The sequence below is a fragment of the Aythya ferina genome, assembly GCF_964211825.1.
Source record: "Aythya ferina genome assembly, chromosome: 9".
Taxonomy (NCBI): Eukaryota; Metazoa; Chordata; class Aves; order Anseriformes; family Anatidae; genus Aythya; species Aythya ferina.
Window position 1 is genome coordinate 13665544 of NC_140305.1, and position 22314 is coordinate 13687857.

The 22314-nt window shown below is 64.3% G+C and overlaps 2 protein-coding genes across 5 annotated transcripts; one reads left to right on the forward strand and one right to left on the reverse strand.

The window, feature by feature from the left end:
• Window positions 1-55: 55 nt before the first annotated feature.
• SNED1 (sushi, nidogen and EGF like domains 1) lies at window positions 56-20947 on the forward strand. 4 transcript variants are annotated; one of them, XM_084529725.1, is made up of 33 exons: window positions 56-384; window positions 3551-3838; window positions 4561-4701; window positions 5602-5764; window positions 6756-6881; window positions 6969-7082; window positions 8515-8628; window positions 8711-8824; window positions 8930-9046; window positions 9146-9271; window positions 9534-9638; window positions 10094-10207; window positions 10336-10452; window positions 10541-10657; window positions 10732-10848; window positions 11022-11135; window positions 11209-11382; window positions 11520-11633; window positions 12490-12603; window positions 13070-13183; window positions 13281-13394; window positions 14145-14441; window positions 15670-15853; window positions 15945-16057; window positions 16190-16468; window positions 16739-16883; window positions 17064-17146; window positions 17562-17648; window positions 17731-17847; window positions 18160-18250; window positions 18677-18760; window positions 18978-19015; window positions 19170-20947. In XM_084529725.1, exons 1-32 carry the CDS (start codon window positions 172-174, stop codon window positions 19012-19014), a joined length of 4347 nt encoding a protein of 1448 aa, XP_084385851.1. In that variant the 5' UTR covers window positions 56-171; the 3' UTR covers window position 19015; window positions 19170-20947. The 4 variants fall into 4 exon arrangements, with proteins under 4 accessions (XP_084385851.1, XP_084385852.1, XP_084385854.1 ...); XM_084529726.1 differs by having other exon boundaries at window positions 18163-18250; XM_084529728.1 differs by having other exon boundaries at window positions 14379-14441.
• On the reverse strand, window positions 20166-22228 carry MTERF4 (mitochondrial transcription termination factor 4). The gene is made up of 3 exons (XM_084529729.1): window positions 21853-22228; window positions 21591-21775; window positions 20166-21501 (listed from the first exon to the last, which is right to left on the reverse strand). The coding sequence occupies exons 1-3, from the start codon at window positions 22211-22213 to the stop codon at window positions 21130-21132; spliced, it is 918 nt and encodes a 305-aa protein (XP_084385855.1). The 5' UTR covers window positions 22214-22228; the 3' UTR covers window positions 20166-21129.
• Window positions 22229-22314: the final 86 nt, after the last annotated feature.

The window sequence follows — 22314 nt, forward strand, 5'->3', positions numbered from 1 at the left end:
GCTGTGCGGGCAGCGCGGGGAGCCGCGGGCAGCGCCGCTGCGAGCCCCGGGCCCCGCTCCCCGCTCCGCCTCCCCCCCCCCCAGTCCCCTCCCGCCGCCGCCGCCATGTCGCGGCGCCCGGTGCCGGCGTGAGCGCTGCGGGACGGCCCCCGGGGGGCGAGGGCCGCGGCCATGCGGGCGCTGCGGGGCTGCTGCGTGGTGCTGCTGGCGCTGGGCGAGTGGCTGCTGCTGCGGGCGGGCGGCGTGGTGCCGCTGGCCGATTTCTACCCCTTCGGGCCGGCGCAGGGCGACGCCGCCACGCTCAAGCAGGACGACGGCGGCTCCGAGCTGCGGCCCCTCTCCGTGCGCTTCCCCTTCTTCGGAGCGGGGCACACCGGGCTCTACGTGAGTGCCGGGCCGCGGGCAGCGGGCAGGCGGGGGCTGCTGGCTCCCCCTTCTTCCCCTACGAGCCTCTTCCCTTTCCTCCTTCTCCCCCCCCTTTTTTTTTCCCTTTTTTTTTTCCCTTTTTTTCCCTTTTTTTCCTCCTTTCCCCACCCTTTTCTTCTTTTTTTCCAATTTTTCCCCCTTTTTCCCCCTTTTTTTCTTTATTAACGCTCAGCTCAGCTTGCTCCCAGCACGTCTTGGCGGGGCGTGGGGTTGTGGGGTCAGACGGGATGGCCCCACTTCCATCCGGAGCAGCAGAGCGGTGCCGGGGTGCTGGAGCGAGCCCCGGGGCGTGCAGGGGGATCCTGGCCTCACGGGGCTCCCACCGGCCTCCTGGGAATCGCCACGGCCCTTGGCCGGCACAGGGCAGCCTCAGGGTGGGACTGGGAATAGCCAGAGCCATCCTCCGGGCTCTGCTGAAAGGCAAGGACCAGGAGCCTGTCTTGCACTGGAGCCGTTGGCTTTGGACCCGCAGCTCTGTGCCACGGGGCAGAACCCTTGGGGTGCTGTCATGACCCCCTTGGTGATGCTCACAACACCCCTGAGGTGCTCTCAATCCTCTGTGGGCAACCCCGGAGTGTCCTGTGGCCACCGAGAGCCCAGCCTTGCTCGAACGCCCAGGCACTGCGCGGCCGGAGCAGATGTTGCGAGGCTCCTGGGCTGCGAGCTGAGGCACAGCTGCGGGACGTGCCTGCCGATCTCCATGTGAGAGTCATTAATCGAGCTGGGAGGACGCACTGGCATCTCCCAAGTTTTCTAAAAATTGCATTTCCTCCCAGGACTTTAAATCGGAGCCTTCTGCTTTCCATGCTCTTTCTACCCGGGGATGCTGACGTGCCGGTGTCCCTGCAGCCGGGCACAAGGCAGCAGCTCCCCGTGCACTGGGGGGCTGACCGGGGCCGTTGGCTGCCCCGTGGGGACGCACATACGTGCCCAGGTGCTACCAGGACAGAAACATGTTGTCCTGTGCCCCAGCCAGCGCTGGGGAGGCGTAGGAGGAAGGGTGGGACTCTGTGTTGAAGGATGAAGCTCTGTGCTTTGCCGGCTGCAGGCTTGCCATGGGACGTTGGCGTTCCCCAGCCTGCTCGTGCCCCGGGATGGGAGCCCTGCAGATTCACAGCCCGGCAGCAGAGATTTGTCCTCATCCCTCCCGCCGTGCTGGCTGGGCTCCAGCAAGCCTTCATTTCTGCTGACACCGACAGCACGGCATTTAAAGCGGTCCCCCAGGGACATGAAGGAGGGGATATTCCAGCGATGGTCACACCTCGGCTCCGGCAGCTCCAGCTGGGGCTGAGCCCTGAAGCCGAGACCTGGGAAGGAGCAGTCCCTGCAGCTCCACCGAGAGCTGGCCGTATGTGGGGATGTGCTCTTGGCTGCTGGAGCCCACTCCAAAAGCTGCCACCAGCAGTGTTCAGGAGAGCCCTTGAAGTGGTGAGGGGTGGCCTGGTGGTCTCCAGGGGAGCCAGAATTTGGGAACTCCTTGCCCTGAGAGCAAGGGACCAGGCGCACCGTCAGAGGTGTGGCAGCGAGAGGGAGGTTCCTGTGTGGTGCTGGGCTTGGGCGGGTGTTGCCTGACATGCCAGGCACATGGGGCTTGCTGCGACCTGTTCCCCTCTTCCTCCTCGGGTGCCCAGCCTTGGGGCAGGTCCCTGTCTGCCTGCAGGTGTGGCTGGGCCTTCATCATCCTGAAGGGATCCCTGCCTGGGCCCCCTGTGGGGACAGGAGGACAAAGTTTGGGGCAGTTTGGAGCAGCTGGCTTGCAAGTTGTTGTGTGGGCAGCTGGTGAGACCCGGCTTTCTTCTCTTGGGGTAGGGAAGCTGGGAGAAGGGGCAGGCGTGGGTTTTTTGCTGTCTAGAAAGCATTGCGGTCACTGTTGGCCCAGCTTTTGGCACAGCTGGTGTCCCCATGGTCTTGTTTGGATTGGGTCCAAGCTGACCAGCAATTCAGAGCAGGCTTTTGGGGCGGACCAAGAGCTGCTCCCTGTCCTGCCCGACCCGTGTGGCTAACAGCGAGTGCCAGGCACTGTCCTGGCACTGCCCCGGAGGTGAGCTCACCCCGTTACAGAACAAGCCGGGATGTTACGACCCGTTGCCTTGGCAGAGCACACGTGCTGGTAGGACACCCCGTGTCCTTGGCACGGTGACTTCTCCCAAACGAAGACGCCAGCCCTGCAGTGGGTGCAGGAGATGCGTTGACCGCGGGGCTCAGGCCATGGGGCCGTGCCCCCGCCTCTTGTGTGTGTCCCTGCCTTGAGCGCAGGCTGTGAGCAGCGGCCGAAACACAGGGCCCGGATGGCCCAGCCCTGGGGGGTCCCTCTGAGCCCGCCCCCTCCTCCTCCATAAAACAAACAAAACAAAAAAACACACGCACACACACACACACACGGCCCTTCTTGGCACCGGCTCTCTCCCATCTTGCTTTAATAACAGGAAGAATGTTCCTCCGCGGACACCACGAGGTTACGCAGGGTTTGTGAACGGGGAATCGCGTTCCCCTTAGTCACGGTGGCAGCTGCCCAGGGCGGTGTGGGCTGTCCCGTACCCGGCGCTTGTTTTGTGGGCTGCTGCGTCTCCTGGGACCCTCATAAACAGCCCCCAGCACCAGGGGCCCCTGCCCAGGCTCCCCAGGGCTGGAAGCACCCAAAAGGCGGGCGGCCCTCCCCCCAAAGTGTCACACCTGCATTCCCTGCTGCATAGGGACGGGGGGCTTGGTGGGGTGGTGGCACTCAGTCCCGTGATGTTCGCCAGCCCTGCCACTCGTTTTCCAGCCCACACTGCGGGTTGGGGTGCCCCCAGCCCGGGCGGGCGCTCTCCCAGCTGCTCCTGGCCGGAGAACAGGGCTGGGTTTGTTCGGGCTCCTGGCCCTCCGCGGCGGAGGCCGGGGGGTGAGGCTGCTTTCCCCGGGCCTCTGGGCCCGGCCGGGGGCACGTCCGTGCTTCAAAGGGCAGGAAGGGGAAGCGCTCAAATATTTGTGGAAGGAGGTTGAGGGGGGGAACAGGTGAAGGAAAAAGCGCCTCTAAAGTAAGGATTCGGGACGGCCAGGGCTGCGGAGGGCGCCGGGGGAAGTGCCCGTGGAGGCTTCGGTGCTCCCCGGGGCCGTCCGTGCCCATTGTCCCGCATCTCCGCAGGTTAACAACAACGGGATCATCTCCTTCCTGAAGGAGGTCTCCCAGTTCACGCCGGTCGCCTTCCCGATCTCCAAGGACCGGCGCGTGGTGGCAGCTTTCTGGGCAGACGTGGACAACCGGCGGGCGGGCGATGTGTATTACCGGGAGAGCCGGGACCAGGCCATCCTGGAGCGGGCCACCAGGGACATCGCGCAGTATTTCCCCGAGTTCCCCGACTTCTCCGCGCAGTGGGTGTTCATCGCTACCTGGTACCGGGTCACCTTCTTCGGGGGAAGTTCGTTTTCACCGGTGAGCGCTGGGGGCCCTGGTGGGTGGTGGGCAGAGCTCGTGCCACAACATCCCGCATGGCGCCGTGGTGCTGGGGTGGGCCTTTGCCAGCACCCCTGAGGAGTGAGGGAGCAATTAGCTTAGGGGTGGGTTTTTTAAGACGGGTTCCTGAAGGAACTGGAGCTTTGTCATCTTCCACAGCCTTGCTGAGGAGCCCGGGTTTGTGCCCAGAGCCCCGAGCTTACAAAAGCTGGTTGGAAACTTGGCTCTGAAGTCTTGTTCCTCTTCACCGTCGGGTATCTCTCTGGGATGCAGCTGCAATCCTGCCCTGCTGTCAGCTGTTGTGGCCCGGCTGCCATCCCGGGGCTTTCTTCTAAGCTCCAGGGATCTGAAGGCAAATTTATGTACTTTATGAAGTTTGATTTCCCATTTGAGGGTAATTGCTGCCTTTCGGTGTAGTGCCACTGGGAATGGGAGTTCTTTTCGCAAAGGGTTTTCTCCTGCTTGGGCAATGGTGTTTCTTAGTCCTGGCTCGACACAGAGAGCCCTGCTGGGGGCTCACTGCTGCCCTTCCCAGGAGAGAGGAGGGCTGGTGCTGAAGGAAGCATCCCTCTGCTGCGTGCTGCTGCAGCATTCGTGCCTGACAGCTCAACCTTCTGTCCCTTTTCTGGCCTGCTCACGCCTTGACCATGCTCCCTGCCTGCCCTCCGCCCTCTCACAGCCTTCTCCCCTCCCTCCCGCAGGTAAACACTTTCCAGATTGTCCTCATCACGGACGGCAAGCTGTCCTTCACCATCTTCAACTATGAGTCCATCACCTGGACCACGGGTATGCACGCCAGCAGTGGGGGGGACTTTGCTGGGCTTGGCGGCATCGCAGCGCAGGTAAGCAGCGGACGCGGCCGTCGCCCCCAGGTAGCGCCCGAGCCCGCCATGCTCACGGCTGCCCTTTGCTTTCCCTAGAGCTGTTCCTGGCAGCACACAGCAGTCCAGGGATTTTTGGTGGTGGCTCCCTCCCTCCTTCCCTCCCCCTGCTTTTCTGAAGTTCTTAAATATCCGTGTGTGCTCTCCTTCTCGGAGCTGAGACCATATAGGGGACTTTGTTACAGCGAAACCACGGTTCTTTACCTTGGCTGCTGCCTCTTAGTTCCTTTTCCTTCCTAACCTCAGACTTTAAGAGCAGCTCAGCAGCTGCCGCGGCCAGCACAGCTTTCGCTTGTATTTTTATTTCATCCTTGTGTGCGTTGTTGTGTTTAAGAGGGGGGAAAAAAAAACGCAACCCGGTCCCCATTCGGATGTGTGAATTTACCACCAGTTGATCTGTCCTTGGCTCCCTGCCTGCCTGCCTGCAGGAAATCGCAGGTGTAGAGGAAGGGGACGCGTTTTGAATCCCCGAATTCAGGAGCGCGGGTTTTATGGACGTAAACAGGGCAGTGACTGCACACCTTGGCCAGTGGGCAGCCCTCCAGCGGCTCCCGCTGAGGAGAAGTAGATTTTCAAGGGAAGAAACGTCCCTCTCACCCCACACCTCCGGGCTGGGCTTGCCAGAGGGTGCTGTGAGCCCGGGCCCCCCCTTGGGCTCCCGAGGGCGAGGAAGGGCTGTGGTTGTCCTGGGAAATAACACCTGAGGGAGGGGATGCAGGAGGAATCCAGGGAACCCGGGTGGTGGCGGTGACGTGCGGTCCCGCGGAGCCTCCCCTCATGCTGCCGTGCCCCTTGCCTCTGCCCCTGCTGCTCCGCTTCGCCGTGCTGATGTCTCTCTGCTCTCTGCCCTTGTCCTCCCAGGCAGGTTTTAACGCCGGTGATGGAAAGCGCTACTTCAACATCCCTGGATCCCGCACCGATGACATCGCTGACGTGGAGATGACGACAAATGTGGGTATCCCCGGGCGCTGGGTGTTCAGAATCGATGATGCCCAGGTGCAAGTGGGGGGCTGCAGCAATACAAGTAAGAGGACAGCAGTTAGGTTTATTTAACTCCCAACCCGACCCCAAACTGTTCTCCAGCCCTGTCTTTCCCTGCCTCGACCCCCCACCCTCACCTCCCTCCCCAAGGGGAGAGAGCAGCAACCCGTGGGTGGATCAGACAGCTCGAAGGGCTCGGGGAGGGCTCAGGGTGGGGGCAGCGATGGGGATGCTTTGGGGCATCCTTTGGAGCCGCCTGCACCGTTTCGGGAAGCCTGGCTCCTGAGGATCTGTGCCCGGGGATCGCCGGGCTGGTTCAGGGCCCAGCCACTCGTGCTGGGGCTGCCTGCCACGGGCTGCAAAAGCTGATGGGGAGGAAAGCTCTTGAGGCAGGCTGCGAGGCGTGGGGAGCCGTGCAGGGTGCCGGGGAGGAGGTGAGGGCACGCACAGGGGGCTCTATGGCTCCTGTACCCACCATGGGGCTGGGGAGGCTTGTCCATCCCGTGGGGCAGCCAGCAGAGAGCAGGGGCTGTGCCTGGCCACCCCAGCTGGCCCTCCATGGAGCCACTGACCTCCTGTTCCTTGTCCCCGCCCCACCCTGGCTGTGTTTTCTTACCCGCTAATCCACGCGTGTTGTCTATCACCTGTGGCTTTGCTTTACACAGGTCCTCCTGCCCCTCTGCCCCAGGCCATAGGCGAGGGCTGGCTGGGTGATGCCTGGCCTTTGTCCCCTGCCCGGTGGGGCTGGCCCTGCCTCCCCGCTCCTGCAGCAGGAATAAAATTGTCACCCTACCCGGCGGGGAGCCCGAGAGGAGCGAGCCCTGCCCGGCCGCGGGCACGCAGCCCCCAAACGCGGGCTCCCCGAGCGCCCCAGAGAGCCGGGTGACCGTCCCCAGCCTCGGGGCGCGCACGGCCGGCGGTGCTGGCGGGGCTGGACGGACGCCAGGACAGACCCCGGCGGTCGCGGCGCCGGACGGCAGCGTGTGAGCCCTGCCGGGGCGGGCTGTGAGCGGAGGGCGCGCTTGTCTCCGCAGCCTCCGTGTGCCTGACGCTGCGGCCCTGCCTCAACGGGGGGAAGTGCATTGAGGACTGCATCACGGGGAACCCCTCCTACACCTGCTCCTGCCTCGCGGGCTTCACGGGGAAGAGGTGCCACGTCGGTGAGCGGCCTCCCCTGCACCTCCGCGGGCTCCAGCCCTGCCTGCCCCGCTCCCGGCTGAGCCCCTGCCTTCCCCTCGCTCTTTCAGACGTGGACGAGTGTCTCTCCCACCCGTGCCAGAACGGAGCCACCTGCGTCAATGGTGTCAACAGCTTCAGCTGCCAGTGCCTGCCAGGCTTCAGAGGAGCCAGCTGTGAGACGGGTGAGTGTTGCGCCTCCTCCAGAAGGCACCGTGGAGCCGTCAGCACCCGTGGTTTCTGCTGGGCATCCTGCGTCTGTTCCTGGGTGCTGCGTTGGCTCCGCAGGCTGCCCTGTTTAGCTGCCCTGCGTGAGGATGGGACACGTGAGCCTGGAGGCATCCCCCTTGTAAGCAGGGACTGGGAAGCCTCGGAGGCTGTGCTGCCAGGCTCGGCAGAGCCAGCAGAGAGGCGATGAGATGGCTGTGCCACATCCTCCCACCCTGTTTTTGGGCAGAGCTCTTGGGCCTGAGCCATGCACCAGGTCTCAGAGAGCCGCTCGTGTCCCCAGGAAGGGACCGAGAGACAGCGGGCATGTGAGAGGAGATGGGGCAGCCAGAGAGGGGTCGTGGGGCTCTCAGGCACCTTATGTCCCTCCTGCCATGCCCATGGGTTTATCTGGGCAGGCTGGGGAAGATCTGTCAGCATTTTCCTGAAAGCACAGAGGAGCTGATGACAGCCAGTTCTTCTCCTGCCACCTTCAGTGGCAAGCAGCTGTTAGACCTCGAGCGGTGCTGGGGAAGGCTCTGCTCGCGTTGCAGACCCCCACGGGGGGCACAGCGGCTCCGAGGTGCCGGGGTTTGTACGGAGGCTCGCGGGGTGCCCCGGGGACAGGAGGTTTCCAGCAGGAGCTGTGCTGGGCGCCGAGCGCTGCAGTCTTGGATCACGACTTGCTGAAAGCAAAGGAAACTTTGCTCTGGCGGCGAGCGCTTCCTCCGCTGGCAGCCCGCTCCCAGGAGCGCCTGTCCCGGCACGGCTGCGGGGAACGCGCCCACCGCCTCGCCCTTGCTGGAAAACGCTGGCATTTAGTGCCTGGGCAGGAGTCTCGGGGGGGGGGGACCCTGCTCCGTGCGGGGCTTTTGCAGGTGGTGGCCAGGTCCTGAGCCGCTGGAAGCCACTGGGAGCGTTCCCAGCCTCGCGGCCCAGCTCGCCTCCGGATGAGTCACTGCTAATGCAGGCAGCAACATCCGCTGGGGGGGGAGGCATCTGCTCACAACACCTCTCCTCTGGGCGTGGGGACGGCAGCGAGGGCTGATGTCCAAGGGGCTCGGCGCTGCTGCCAGGTTTCCACGCGAGCAGAGGGAGCGGAGCAGCGGGACAGCCTCTGCCGGCCGGGCTGGCTCGCCCCGCGCTGGGGACGCTGCCAGTGTCAGGCTCCCCGTGAGTCCCTGTGCTGCTGGGGAGGGAGAGCGGGGAGTTCTCCTTTCGGGGGAGGGATCCTGCACCCAGAAAGCAAAGCTGGAGGGAAGGGCCGGGCTGTCCGAGCCGTCCTTGCCCAGTTTGTGGTGCTGGCTCTGCGCTCTGCCTGGCCCTGCCTGCCGGCAGTAGCAGGGAACACCGTGTGCTGGTCCTGTGCGTGGCTTCACCCCCCCTCTTCCCTTTGCTGTCCCACCACAGAGGAGTTGCCGTGCGAGACCAAGGTGTGCCAGAACGGCGGGACGTGCCAAGAGGCAAACGGGACGGCGGCATGCGTGTGCCTGCCGGGGTACACGGGAGGAGACTGCGAGACAGGTGGGCGCTGGCGGCAGGACAGGCGGCCGCGTGGCGGGGACGGGGACGTCTCCAACCAACCCCTCCCTGTCCTGCCCTGCAGAGGTGAACGAATGCGAGTCCAGCCCTTGCCTGAACGGAGGGCACTGCGTCGACCTGGTTGATAACTACACCTGCGTGTGCCTGGAGCCCTTCGTGGGACAGCGCTGCGAGACAGGTGCTTGGTGTCCCCGCACCCGGGGCAGCCCATGACAGGGCCGAGGCTTTGTCCCCGCTGCCCCTCTCTGGAGGCCCGGCTCACCGCATCCTCCTCCTCCTCCAGACCCCTCCTCCTGCGAGGACCGGAGCTGCAGGAACCGTCAGACGTGCAACTACATCCGCCCGGGACGCTACATCTGCACGTGCTCCCCGGGCTATTACGGCAACAACTGCCAGTACGGTGAGCGGCAGCGCATGGCGGCGACGCCGGGCTGTGCGGGAAGGCCACCGGCCGTGTCCCCCCCGGGGAGGTCTCCGGTCAGCGTCCTTCTCCCCGCAGGTGGCCCCCGGGTACCCGGCGCCTGCCTCTCCAGCCCCTGCCAGAACGGGGGCAGCTGCCTGGAGCTGGAGCAGGGCTATGCCTGCGACTGCCAGGAGGGCTACGGCGGGCAGGACTGCCGCGACAGTGAGTACCTGGGGTCTCTCCGGCAGCATGCTGACCCTCTGGGGAGGCCCTACAGGAGCAATTGCCCATTCCCAGGGGGAAGCAGCCCTAACAGAGCCCGTTCAGGGCTGTTGGACTGAGCTGTGGTCCCTATCTCTGAGGGGGGGGCCATGCCTGGGGGCTTGCAGCTGTGGGTCCTGAGCTCCCCCAGCTGGCTCCAGCAGGGCCACGTGGCTGCCCTGGCCCCGCAATACAAGGGAAGCTCCCTCTCCATCTCTTGCAGAGCTCTCTGAGGGCTGCGAGTGTCGGAACGGAGGGAGCTGCCTGGAGGGGAATGTCACCATCTGCCAGTGCCTGCCGGGGTATTTCGGTCTCCTCTGTGAATTCGGTAGGTGAAGGCTTCACGCGTGGTGTTACAGCTTGCTGTGTTTGCTCCCTCTCCTGGACACTTAACGCCAGTTAAATGCCGATGAAGGGCCTAGGCTGTGCAGAACCCTTGCACCACGGGGACACGCTTAATCCGAGCCACCTACACAAGCCAGGGCCTGGGGATATGCTCCTCGTGGGGAGGAGATGCTCTCTCCATCTCTTGCTCTGCTTTGAGTCGTGCCTTTCCCGAGCCCTGGCCTGTAGAAGGAAGCCCTGGCTCTGCACGCTGGAGCTCCAAAGCTCACTCTGCAGGCAGAATGACCCTTGCCATGGGGCACGGGTGGCCACAGTCCCTCCCTTCTCACCGTGCTCCATAAAGCCATGGGACCTGTTCTTGGCTGGGAGGTGCTGGCCGTGGGCTGGCCATCCTGCTGCAGTGCATCTGATGGAGGCTGTCTCGCTGTGTGTTGGCAGAGGTGACCGCCACGCCGTGCAACGTCAACACGCAGTGCCCAGACGGCGGCTACTGCATGGAGTACGGCGGGAGCTACCTGTGCGTGTGCCACACCGACTACGGCACCAACCACAGTGAGTGTCTGCAGCCGGGGCACGGGCTTGGCGCTGGGAGGGAGGTGAGGTGGTGAGTGCAGGGCCTGCCCCGAAGGCGAGGCAGGTGGGGAGGAGGGCAGAGCTGAGGTCTTTGTTTGGCTTTGCAGCGGTACCTTCCCCCTGCGACTCCGAGCCCTGCCTGAACGGGGGGTCCTGCGAGGCTCAGGACGACTCCTACACCTGCGAGTGTCCCCCAGGCTTCCTGGGGAAGCACTGCGAGAGAGGTACGTGCCGTGAGGGGAGGACAGCGCAGCCTCCAGGGTGTGGGCCTGGCTCGAGAGCCGCTAGGCATCTCCTGCTCCTCTCCCGCAGCCCGGCCGCGGCTCTGCAGCACGGCGCCGTGCCGCAATGGGGGCACCTGCAAGGAGTCCGACGGCGAGTACCACTGCACCTGCCCCTACCGCTTCACCGGCCGGCACTGTGAGATAGGTATGGCTCCGACACCAGGGAGGGAGGCGGGTGGTGCGTGTCCTGCTCCCCGCTCAGCTCCTGCTCGCCCCCAGGTAAGCCGGACCCCTGCGCCTCGGGGCCCTGCCAGAACGGGGGCACCTGCTTCCACTACATCGGCAAGTACAAGTGCGACTGCGCCCCGGGCTACGCCGGACGGCACTGCGAGATCGGTACGTGTGGGTGCTGCAGGGCCGGGGGGGAACAGCGTTGCAGCTTTGGTAGCAAGCGTGCTGCACTGTGCTGCTGGATGTCACCCCCAAACCACTTGGGGGACGCGCTGAGGGGAAGAGGCAGCGGCTTGGGGCCCTGCCAGCTTCATGCCGGTGCCCTCTGCTCTTTGCAGTGCCGTCTCCCTGCTTTCTGAGCCCATGTGAGAACGGTGCCACCTGCGAGGACCTCGGCGGGGACTTTGTGTGCACGTGCCCCGTGGGCTACACCGGGAAGCACTGCCAGACGGGTGAGGGCCCTGTGCCGCCGCCACCGAGCCCCAGGCGCCACGCTGCCCTTGCTCATGCCCCATCTCTCCGCAGAGATCGACTGCGGCGTGCCCAGCGCGGTGAAGCACGCCCAGGCCTCCTTCAACTCCACCACGGTGGGCTCGCTGGCTGAATACCGCTGCGAGCTGGGCTATGCCCTCAGCCAGCACAACAGCCCCCGTGTCTGCCGCTCGCAGGGCGTCTGGAGCGACCCCCCCGAATGCGATGGTAGGCAACGGGAAGAAGCTTGAGCCATGGTTGTGGCTGTGGGACCCCAGCAACCTCTTATTCCCCCGAGCACGCTGCTGTGGGACCCCAGTGCTCATCGCCCTCTCCCTATCTCCCCCCTGCCCAAATGCTTGCAGAGATCGACGAGTGCCGCTCCCAGCCTTGCCTGAACGGCGGTCAGTGCAAGGACCGCATCGCTGAGTTCCTGTGCGTGTGTGAGCCAGGATACGTGGGCCACCACTGTGAGTTGGGTAAGAAAATGTACAGAGCTCGTGCAGGGATGAGGGGAGAGTCTGTGGCTCACCAGCCAGAGCAGGGCATGAATGGTGTGGTTGGGAGCGGGGCTGCCTGCATTTATGCACACCAGCTTTCATCACCTGCTTGCGTGTGGCTCAGAGGAGCCCTCAGCTCACCTGGGAAGGGCGCGTGTGCTGCCTGCCCACCCGTGCAGACAGGTGCTGCGTGGGTGTCTGTCACTGGTGGGGCTGTGATTCCCAGGAGGCTGGGTCTGGATGCCCTAACAGCTATCATGCGCCTCCGTGTCCCCCTGCTCATCGCAGCAGTTTGCTGGAGAACGTTCCTAATGCGATGCTCTTCTTCACGCAGTCTGAGCGTGTGTAATCAAGCCCCGGATCTCCAGATCTGGGTGAGACGTGTCCCACGCAGCTCCAAAGTTACTGGCCAAGAGGGAATATGGCATAAAAGCAGCTTGAGATTTCACAGTTGTGCTGTACCCCGCAGCAGTTCCTTGTGCTCGCTCTCCCATGCACACACCTTCGTGGTGCCGTGTGGGCTCAGCGTGGTGGAGGAAGGGGGTGCAGGCAGCTGACGGGGATGGTGGGGTGGCTGGGTCAGCTGTTGTGGCTGCAGGGGGGATTAAAAGAGGGGACATACCACGCACACCCTACGGGACATCTCAGCACAGCCCCACGCTGCCAGCCATCTGCACTCCCCCTTCTGCCCCGCTCTCCAGCCCCGCGTGGGGCTGTTTCTGGCTGGGGGGCTCAGGGCAGCGAGTGACGTGGGGACGCGTAGCGCTGTCTTTCCAAACTTCCTCTCCTGCCTCCAGCCCCGGCTCTGCTCTGAGCCGGTCTCTCCTCTCTGCAGAAGTTGATGAATGCCAGTCAGAGCCCTGCAAGAACGGCGGGACCTGCCGGGACCTCCCAGGCTCTTTTGTTTGCTTCTGTCCCGAGGGCTTCGTGGGGATCCAGTGTGAGGAAGGTAGGGAGTCTGCCAAGCAGGGCCCTGCGGGGCACCACTGTCCCTTGGGCTTGGTGACATAGCTGGGACCTGCACCAAAGCAAATGGCTGGGAGCTGTCACGGGGCTGGCACTTGGTCTCCGCCACCACTGAGAGTGCACGCTCGGGCTCCTTGCCCTGCAGAGGACGCTGCCAGCCCTGGTGCTTGCTGTAGTTTGTGTCCCGTGGCAGCAGAGCCAAAACTTGTCTGGGGGGGAGGTGGTGGCCCCAGTGCACAGCTCGGGCAGAACAAGGTATCCCTCAGCTATGGGTCTGCTCTGCAAGGTGCCTGGGCTGCCGTGGCATTCAACAGGCAGTCCTGGCTTCTGTGGCTGTTCATGTGGGCTTTTCCTGGGGCCGTGGGTGTCTCTGCTGGCCCTGGGCACGTTGGGGTCCTGGTGTGCTGCCCATGGCATGTGTTTCACTGCCTGCATGCTCTCACCTCCAGAAGTGGACGCCTGTGAGTCTGGCCCGTGCCAAAACGGAGGAGAGTGCGAAGGCTACCGAGGCTCCTACCTGTGTGTGTGCCCGGAGGGTTTCTTTGGCTACCATTGCGAGACAGGTGAGGGGGGCAGGAGGACGCAGCTGCAGCCCTGTGCGGCCGCTGACGCTGGGGTGTCCGACGCCGTTAACGCCTCCTTCTTGCTCCCACCCTGCAGCCAGCGACCCGTGCTTCTCCAGCCCGTGTGGGAGCCGAGGCTACTGCCTGCCCAGCAATGGCACCCACAGCTGCACCTGCAAAGTGAGCTACACAGGCAAGAGCTGCGAAAAAGGTAAAGGCCCTGAGCAGCGGCACCAGGATGTGGCGAGGGGCTCGACGGCAGCGTGCCCGCCCTGCCCGGTGGCGGCCGTGTCACCCTCCACCAGGGACCGGCAGCTCTCCTCGCCCTGGCGGGGCTCGGATCTCGCCTCTGCTGGGGGAGCCCTGGCCCCGCGGATGCTGGGGGCAGATGCCAGCAGGGCTCAATCGTGCCAGGTGCCGGGTGGCTGCTGGAGGTGACGGCGTTGGCACACGGGCGAGGCACGCGGGGACGCTGGGGGCAAATTTCTCTGGGCTCCAGTGGTGCAAGTGCAGCAGGGGTTGAATCCTCCTTGGATGCCCTTGGGAGGGGAGGCAGAGAAATCTGATTCAAGCCTCCGGCCCTGAATAAAAGCATCCCCGAGGCCCCTAATCTGGCCTAAGCGATCTCTGCGGGGCCTTAAGCTGGAGGAAGGTTGTTCACTGCGTCCCCACGTGGTCCAGGATATGGCAGCAAATGCTCTGCCCCCAGCTCTGCCGCACCAACTGCCTGCTTGCCCTGGCTCTGCCTGAGCCCATCGGGGTGGCCGAGCAGCCCCGGCGCGTGCACAGTGCCTAGCACGACCGGCCAGCAGCAGCTGTAGGGTTTCTGTGAGCTGCAACGAGAGAGAAAGAGAGGGGACGCTGTCCTCCATCAGTGCCGCTCTGCATTTCGTTGCTGGGGTCTGTTCTCTAAAGATTCATGGCATTACCTCTCCCCTTTGCTTTTGCCCACACCCTGAAGAATTGCTGCCACCAACCTCATTAAAGGTGGAAAGGGTGGAGGACACTGGTGTGTTGATTTCTTGGCACCCGCCTGAGGACGCAGCTGCCAGGCAACTCATTGACGGCTACGCCGTGACGTACGTATCCTTCGACGGCTCTTACCGCAGGACAGATTTTGTGGACCGAAGTCGTTCTGCCCACCAATTGCGGGCACTAGCCTCCGGCAGAGCCTACAATATTTCTGTCTTTTCAGTCAAACGCAACGTGAACAACAAGAATGATATCAGCAGGCCTGTCATGCTCACCACGCGCACTAGTGAGTAGTGTCCTCAGGGGAATTCGGTTGTGAGTATGGGCCCCCCGATGCCCAGGGCAGCGTTTCCAGCCTGTGGGGCCTCTCCTCGCCAGCGCTCTGCCCACAGCCACGGAGCTGGTGGAGCACCTGGAGGTTTCCTGCCACCTCCAGCTTCCCGTGCCCCGGAGGTCTGCTCCGGTCTGATCCCAGCCTCCACAACCAGTGGTGTGCCTGAAAAAGGCAGCGCAGACCCTGAAGTCTGGGTTCGGAGGCACTCAGCACAGAGAATGACTGTTCTTTGTGCAGAGGCTACTGAGAGCAGGGTCTGAAGGAGCAATCAAATGCCCTGGGGCTGGTAGGGAAGCAGCCAGTGACAGCGGGGATGGCCCCTGGGTCCCGCTCAGCGGGCTGCTCCACGGGCACAGTGTTGGGGTCTGGGTTCGGCTGCTCTGCAGGTGGGCAGATGGCCACCTGGTTGTTCCCCGGGGCCCAGCCTGCCCCCAGGGGCACAGGGCAGCGTGCCGGGCATGGTGACAGCTCCATGGGGCATGGACAGTGGTTGTGCTGTGTCCTGTCCAGCCCACTTTCTGGAACGGGCAGGTAACGCCGTGTCCTGTGACATGCGTAATCCCTGGCCCGCAGATGGTTGGAGCAGGAATCATGGGGAAACCAAGGGTGGAAGAGATCAGACTTGGAAAAGCTGCTCTCTAGTGAGAAGGGACACCCAGGGGCTGGGGTCCTCCCGTGCCAGCTGGGCTGAGCCATGCGGGTGCTTCCCAGCAGCACTGGGCTTTGGGCGGCCTGGAGGTGGGAGCAGGCACCGAGGGCAGTCAGGCAGCTCCGGCAGCTTCCATGAGAGTTCGGGGTGTGCTGGGGCACGCAGCCCTGTCCTGGGGGCTTGTCTGCATCGATGTGTGCGTGGCTGGGGCAGTGGCTGGGCAGGCGGTGCCAGGCTCAGGGGGCTCTGTGGTTGCCGGGGATCTGGGCTCAGGGAGGAGCGACTGATGCGAGGTTGGGGCTGGGTTGCTCCTGGCTGCCTGGTGCTGAGACGAGGAGCGTGGCAGGGGAAGAGGTGCCGAGCTGCTTGGGCTGTCATGGTGCTGGCGCCAAGCCCATGGTGGTGCCAGGAAGGCTGACGTGGATGGGCAGCGTGGGGCACGGGAATCAGGGGGTGCAGGAAGGGACGGAGCCGCTGCCACGGCCGGCTGCTGACCATGGCCCTCCCCGCTTCTCTGCTCGCTCCGGCCAGGACCGCGTCCGGTGGAAGGCTTTGAGATCACGAACGTGACGGCCAGCACCATCACGGTGCAATGGGCTCTCCACCGGCTCAAGCACTCCACTGTCAGTAGGGTGCGTGTCTCCATCCGCCAGCCTGGGGACCTGGAAGACCGCACGGTGGAGCTGAACAGCAGCGTGGCCAAGTACACCTTCCTGTGAGCGTGGCGGGCGGGCGGCGGGGACGGCTGGGCCCCCTGAGCCCCCGCGCTCACCTCCTCCTGCCCTGCCCGCCTTCCTCCCCTGCAGGGACCTGCAGCCAGGAGAGCGCTACATCGTCCACGTCACCACGCTGAGCGGCCTGGGGACAGAAGATCACCCCTCGGAGAGCCTGGCCACGGCCCCCTTCCACGTCTGGACGAGTGAGTGGGGCCGTGTGGTGCGGGACGAGGGCTGGCGGGGGCTTTGCTGGGCTGGGGCGAGCTCCCAAGGGGTCGAGGTGACCGCAAGCTGCTGCCATTCAGAGACTCGGCGCTTATTCCCTCCTGCTCCAGGGCCTCTCCCCCCTCGAAACCTCACCGCCTCGCGCGTCACCCCCACCTCCGTGTCCGTGACGTGGGAGCAGCCGCCCGCTGGCGCCGTGGAGGGGTACATCATCAACGTCACCACCCTGCAGAGCGTCAAGAGCCGCTACGTGCCCAACGGCAAGCTCGCCTCCTACACCGTGCGGGACCTGCTGCCCGCGCAGCGCTACCGCCTCTCCGTGACGGCCGTGCAGAACACGGAGCAGGGGCAGGTGCACAGCGAGCCCATCCACCTCTACGTCACCACCCGTGAGTGCCTGCTGGGCAGAGGGGGGACACCGAGCTGCAGTGGTCCGTGGGAGCTCCTGCTGGTACCGGCCCTCCCTGTAGAAGGGAGGCAGCGGTGGCTTGCTCTGCAGCCCTTTCGATGTGGAGTTACGGCTCAGCAATGCTTTGTAGGGGAGGGGAGCAGTACTTGCTGCCTGGGTGGTGTCACCAGTCCCCAAACAGCCCCAGTGGCCCCCAGCCTGACGCTCCGGTCACTGCCTCCCTCTAAGCCTAACCCTTTGTGGCCTGCAGTGCAGAGGGATGGGGCTCCGGAGAGGCGCTGGAGCCAGGCTGGACACCCCCGGGTGCTGCGCAACAGGCTGCCCCCAGCCTTCCTGCCCGAACTCCGCTTGCTCGCAGACCACGACACGGCTGAGGAGCCCTCCCCAGCCCCCAGGTAGGCAGCAGCAGGGCTGAGCACAGCCCCTGGCCCACCCCAACCAGGTGACCCCTCGCTCCAGCAGCTGCTGCAGCTCCTCCGAGCTGCCGCAGTGTTTGTGCCGTGCCCAGCGCCACGCTGCCTCCGGCCCTTGGGGACCCCACCGTGCCCCCCACCCTCATGGCTGTCCTTCCCCAGGTTCACTGAGCTGCTGGATGGCAGAGGGAGGATCAGCGCCAGGTTCGGCACTGCACTGAGCAGATCCATCACCGTGAAGACACGTAAGTGCCCTGCTGCCTTTTTGGCCTCCTCCTGTCACCCAGTGCTATCTCCTGTGCCTCCCCCACTCCCCCGGGACAGGGTGACAATGGGGCAGGCTGCTGTGGGGCTGAAGGAGCCAGAGGGGAGGGCAGGACCCTGTTGCCTCTCCCTGGGCTGGGGAGATGTCAGCCCAGGGAGAGGGGTGGCCCACAGCGGGTTGGGGAACCCAGGGCTAGGTTGTTGGCAGGGGGAGGAGATGCGGGATGCAGCGTGGGCTGGGCCCAGGGTGCCACCAGGGAAGGGCTAAACTGGCTGCAAACCCAGCCAGCCCCCTCATGCCAGGCTGGGTCCCCTCTGCCTTCTGCTGCTGCTGCAGAGGGGCTGCCTCAGGGTCTGGCCCTGGCTGGAAGTCACGTTGACCCTCTCGTTGCCCAGAGCCAGAGGCTCCTGTGAAGCTGGAGAACATTGAGGAGCCCGGCCGGGGCAGTCTGGCGCTGCAGCTGCATGAGGCACGGAGCAAGAGTGAGTCTGGGGCGGGCATGGCCAAGGGGAACCCGGCCCTACGGGCATGAGAGCGGGGCTGACGGCAGCACTTGTGTTGCAGGCATGGGGCAGAACTGCTCTGCAAACCCCTGCAAGAACGGAGGCACCTGTGTGAGTGAGAGCGAATCCTACCACTGCGACTGCAGCCCGGGCTTCAAGGGCAGGCACTGTGAGCTGGGTGAGTGCCGTGCTGCTGCCGCACACCATGAGGCTGGCGGCTGTCCCAGCAACGGGGTCCCGCAGGGCACAGGTCACCGAGCACCCCCCGTCTGTATCCAGCTCCCCGGTTCTGGCTGAGCCTCCACCAGCCGGGATTGTGCTGTGCTGTGGGGCCGGAGCTCTGCGGCTCCTGGCGGGTTGGCTCCAAGCTACGCTGAGCCTGGTCCTCCAGGGCCACAGCAGGGAAACCGGGGGGGCCTCGGCCCCCAGGGCGCAGGCAGGCAGGGCTGGAGATGGGCTCGCTGGTAGCTCCCCTCTCCTGTTCCCCAAGCAGCCTGCAAGAAGGTGCCACACTCGTGCACGCGGCTGTACTCGGAAACCAAGTCATTCCCCGTGTGGGAAGGAGGCACCTGCCACTACCTGTGAGTACTGCCCGCGGGTTGTGCTCCCCCTTCCCCTCGCACCGCCAGCTGGGGCCGGCCCCGCAGTGCGGCTCCGGGGAAGGGAGAGTGAGCAGGAGGCTGCCCCCTGCCCTGGCCAGCTGCTGCCGGGTGCCCAGCGCCAGCAAGGCAACCTCTGGATCAGGGCAGGGCGCGACACGGTGCCAGCCCTGCCTGCCAGCCCAGCTCAGGGCCACTTCTGTCCCCAGAGGGGTTGAGGGACAGGGGGGCTCTGCTGTGCCCCCCCAGCCTGCCTGCAGCATGGGCACAGCAGCCCAGCTGCGTGTCCAGGCAGGGCAGGCTCAGCCATGCTTGTATCTAGAAAACGGGGGAGCACCCCCCCAGCACTTACAAACACAGCTCTGTCCCTGTTAGTCCCTACAACCCTCCTCTCTGCTGTGTGTGCAGGTACAAGAGGGTCTACAAGGTACACCAGGATGTCTGCTACAAGGAGAGCTGCGAGAGCACCGGTTCCAAGAAGCCAAGCAGCAGGTAGAGCCAGCAGAAGCGTGCTTCTTTCCCTTTGCCTGGGGGGCAGAAACCTGGGACCTCTGGCTTACCCCAGGCTGGGCAGGGAGGGGGTGTGGAACAGCACGCGAGGCCCAGGCTCGCTTCCCGGGGCTGCTCCCGAGGCTGCAGGGTTCGGGCGAGTGGGAGCAAGGGCCAAGGTGCTGCAGGACTGATGGTGCTTTCGCTCCTTCTCTTTCAGAAAACAAAGCGACAGTCACACACTGAAGAAGCCATAGAGTAAGTGTCTGTTCCAGGCACAGGCTGAAGCCCCCCAGGGGGCAGGTCCCCTTCTCCCAGCCCAAGACAGGCATCCGGGACGGGAAGAGGCAGCCGCTGGGCATTTGGGGGGGGGCTCCACACACCAGCTCATTCTCCTCCTGCTCCTCCGCAGGGTTCAAAGCAGTAGGAGCTTCGTCTTTCCACACCTAAGGGCTTTTGAAACACCAGGAAGATCAGATCCGCTCACTGGGTTGAACGCAGCAGGGGACCCTTCCTGCCTGGCGTCAGCCCCTCCCTCTCCTCCAGCCCGTTAGGGACACGCAGCCAGATCAGCACCCGAGCGGCGCCCCCTTCTCCCTGCCGGACCAGCAGTGCCTTCGCCCTGCCTTGCCTTGCTGCAGGTGCCCCCCTGCCCCAAGGAGCCGAGCGGGGTGCTGCAGCAGCCAGCTGCCTGCCCCCAGGGGGCCTGGCCCCACTCGGCCCCCCCAGCCCTGAGCTCCGGGCTCTGCGAGCCCAGTTCCCTTCCACCAGCATCCGCACCACCCTGATTTCGTAACCCAGGGTGATGCGTTACCTATAACCCCCAAATAAACCAGTTTAATGCAGACCAGAAGGCCTTAGCTATCACCTGAAACCTGGCCCGCAGCCGGGTGGGGAGGTCTTCCCTACATGTTCCCTATGAGTTAGAAATTGTGAGCCACTGCCCTGAGCAGCGAGGCAGGAGCAGGCAGTGGAGGCACAGCCCCGTACTGTAGCTGGGGGAGAGGGGAGAGTTAAGGCAGCTTCCCCTGCCTTCGTTTTTTTTTTTGTTGTTGTTTTGCTTTGTAAACGAGCCATGGTTTTAACCAAATTCCCAGCTCAGAAAGTCATAGAGCACCTAGAAGTTACTAAAAAGCGATCTGTAGAGCTAAGATTGTCAGCCAGGGTGTGCCACCACGCTCGTTCTGGTGCTATGCGGCGCAGGGCACAGCAGCAGCCTGGCTGTCCCCCTGCGCTGCCGGCGGTCCCCGCATCGCCCTGCGGTGCCGCTGCCACCACGGCGCCGTTAGCGGCCCTGCAGTGGCCGCCCTGCTGGCTGCCACAGAGCAGGCAAGGAAAAGTTTAGCTTAGAAACATTCCTAGTTTGTTTTTTTTGTGTGTTTGTATGACAACGCTAGTTAAACATAGATTTGTGTATTAACATACACAGTGTATATTATAAATTAATACATACCAGAGATATATCGTAGCTATGGTATAGAGTGTTATTTCCCGAGCAGCGGAGGGGGTGTCCCAGTGGGGCAGCCCCCCAGGGAGCATCACAGGCACCTCTGTTGTTGGACCACGCGTAGCCTTGAGGGTGTTCCCATCGCAGAACCAGCCCAGGAGCTTCAGTGCTGCCGGCAGCGTCCTCTTCCCTCCTGCACGCTGCCTCAGTGCAGCCGCCACTGCCTGCGGCAGCAGCCCGGTGCTGGACAATGCCCTGTGAGGCTGTGAGCAGGGGGGCAGGGTGAGGCTTCCACCAGCACTGGGGCTGGCTCTTCTGCCCCCAGAGAATCAGATTCACAGAGAGAGAGAGCACCCTAACTTTTTTTTTGCTGAGGCTGCCTGATCCTGCTCCCTGGATCTGTGCTCCTGGGATGTGGTGGGGCGAGCGCAGGAGTCCCGGACATCCCTGGTGTGGGAGGAAAAGCTGCCCCTTACCTGCAAGTGAGAACACCAGAGCAGCCTGTGCCAGCCCCAAGGATGTGGGGCCAGAGCCCTCTCTTCACTCTGGGGCTATGGTCAGTGTTTGCTCCCCTGCCACCAGCTGCGAGGGGGGCAGCCCAAGGATCCTCCCTGCAGTGATGCAAAGCGCAGCCTCCCCCCATCCAGTACAGTATGTAACAGCCAAAAGGATTTAACCTTGTCTTTGAAATAAATTAGTTATTTTGGTTTTGTTTTGTTTTTAATAAAAACACTTGATAGAAACTGGATATTTTCTAAAGCACCTGGTCAATGAGGAAGACAAAGTGTCAGCGTTGCGTTGTGATATATGGGATTTACTGCTGCCTTGCACACAGAGCCAGGCAGGATCCCACAGCCGCTGTGGCTCACACCTGTGCTGCGGGTGGTAGGGCTGGGAGACCCCAGGGAGCCTCCCATACTCACGGTCACGCTCTTCTACCGTCATCCCAGCCCTTATCTCCGTCTATATACTCTGTATCCCTGTCCTCATCCTCTTCTTCTTCCTCCTCTTCGTCTTCCTTCGCCTCCTCTTCCTCCTCTCGAGCCAGCAGCTTCTTGAAGACCTCGTACTCCTCCAGGGTGGCGCGGGCCAGGTTGACCACAAACTCTTTTTCGGGGAGGTGAAGGACCTCCTTCAGTTTGGGGTTGTTGGTTTGGGTCTGGCCCTTGACGGGGGTGTGGTAGAGGCCGCGGCGCTCCAGGAAGATGTGCCGGGTCCTCAGCTCAGCGAAGGGCGTTCGGAATAGACGGGCCTTGACCATCTCCTTCTGGCGGACCCCCATCCTGAAGTACGCGTACTGCGAGCGGGACGAGGGGCATCAACACCCGGCCCCGGTGCTGTGCGGTAGCCGTGCTGTGCCCGCAGCCCCCACCCTGACCCCCTCACCTGGAAGTGGTACTGGAGGCTGCCGGGCTCCTCCAGCAGCACCCCGGGGCAGCTCTGCAGCACCTCCGTCAGCTGCTCGGCCGTGAAGAGGCATTTCTCCCGCAGCACCCGCACCGCCGCCTCCATCCTCCGCTGGGGCAAGGTGAAGACCTGGGGGCAGCGCCCGGCCGCCCGCTGCAGGTGCCCTGCGGGTACGGGGCTGAAGCGGGCGTCGCGCCGAGCCCCCCTTTTGCCCCGTTTTACCCCCTTTTGCCCCCACTACCTCCGCCGAGCCCCAGGCGCCTCAGGTACTCGGCGCGCTCCTTCAGCCGCCCCTCGGCCGCCCGCAGCAGCTCCGGGCTCCGCTCCAGCAGCCCCAGCGCCGCCTCAGCGCTCAGCCCCAGCAGCAGCAGCTGCTCCAGCGCCGCCGCCGCCCGCCGCGGGCCCAACCGGGGCTCCAACCCGCGGAGCCGCCGGGCCTGCGCCTGGCTGAAGCCCATGGCCAGCAGCAGCGCCTCCGCCTCCCTCTCCGGCCCCGCCGCCGCCTCCTCCGAGGCGCAGCCGTGGCGCGGGCCCGGGCCGGGCACGGAGGCGGCGAGCAGGGCGCGGGCCCCGCCGGCCGCACGCAGCAACCGCCCCGCCATGGCCCGGGAGGAGCCGCGGCCACGCGCAGCCGCACGGCCGGGAGAGGAGGAGCCGCGGGGCCGGGCCTGGGGGGGTTGTGGCGCCTTCTGTGACAAGGATT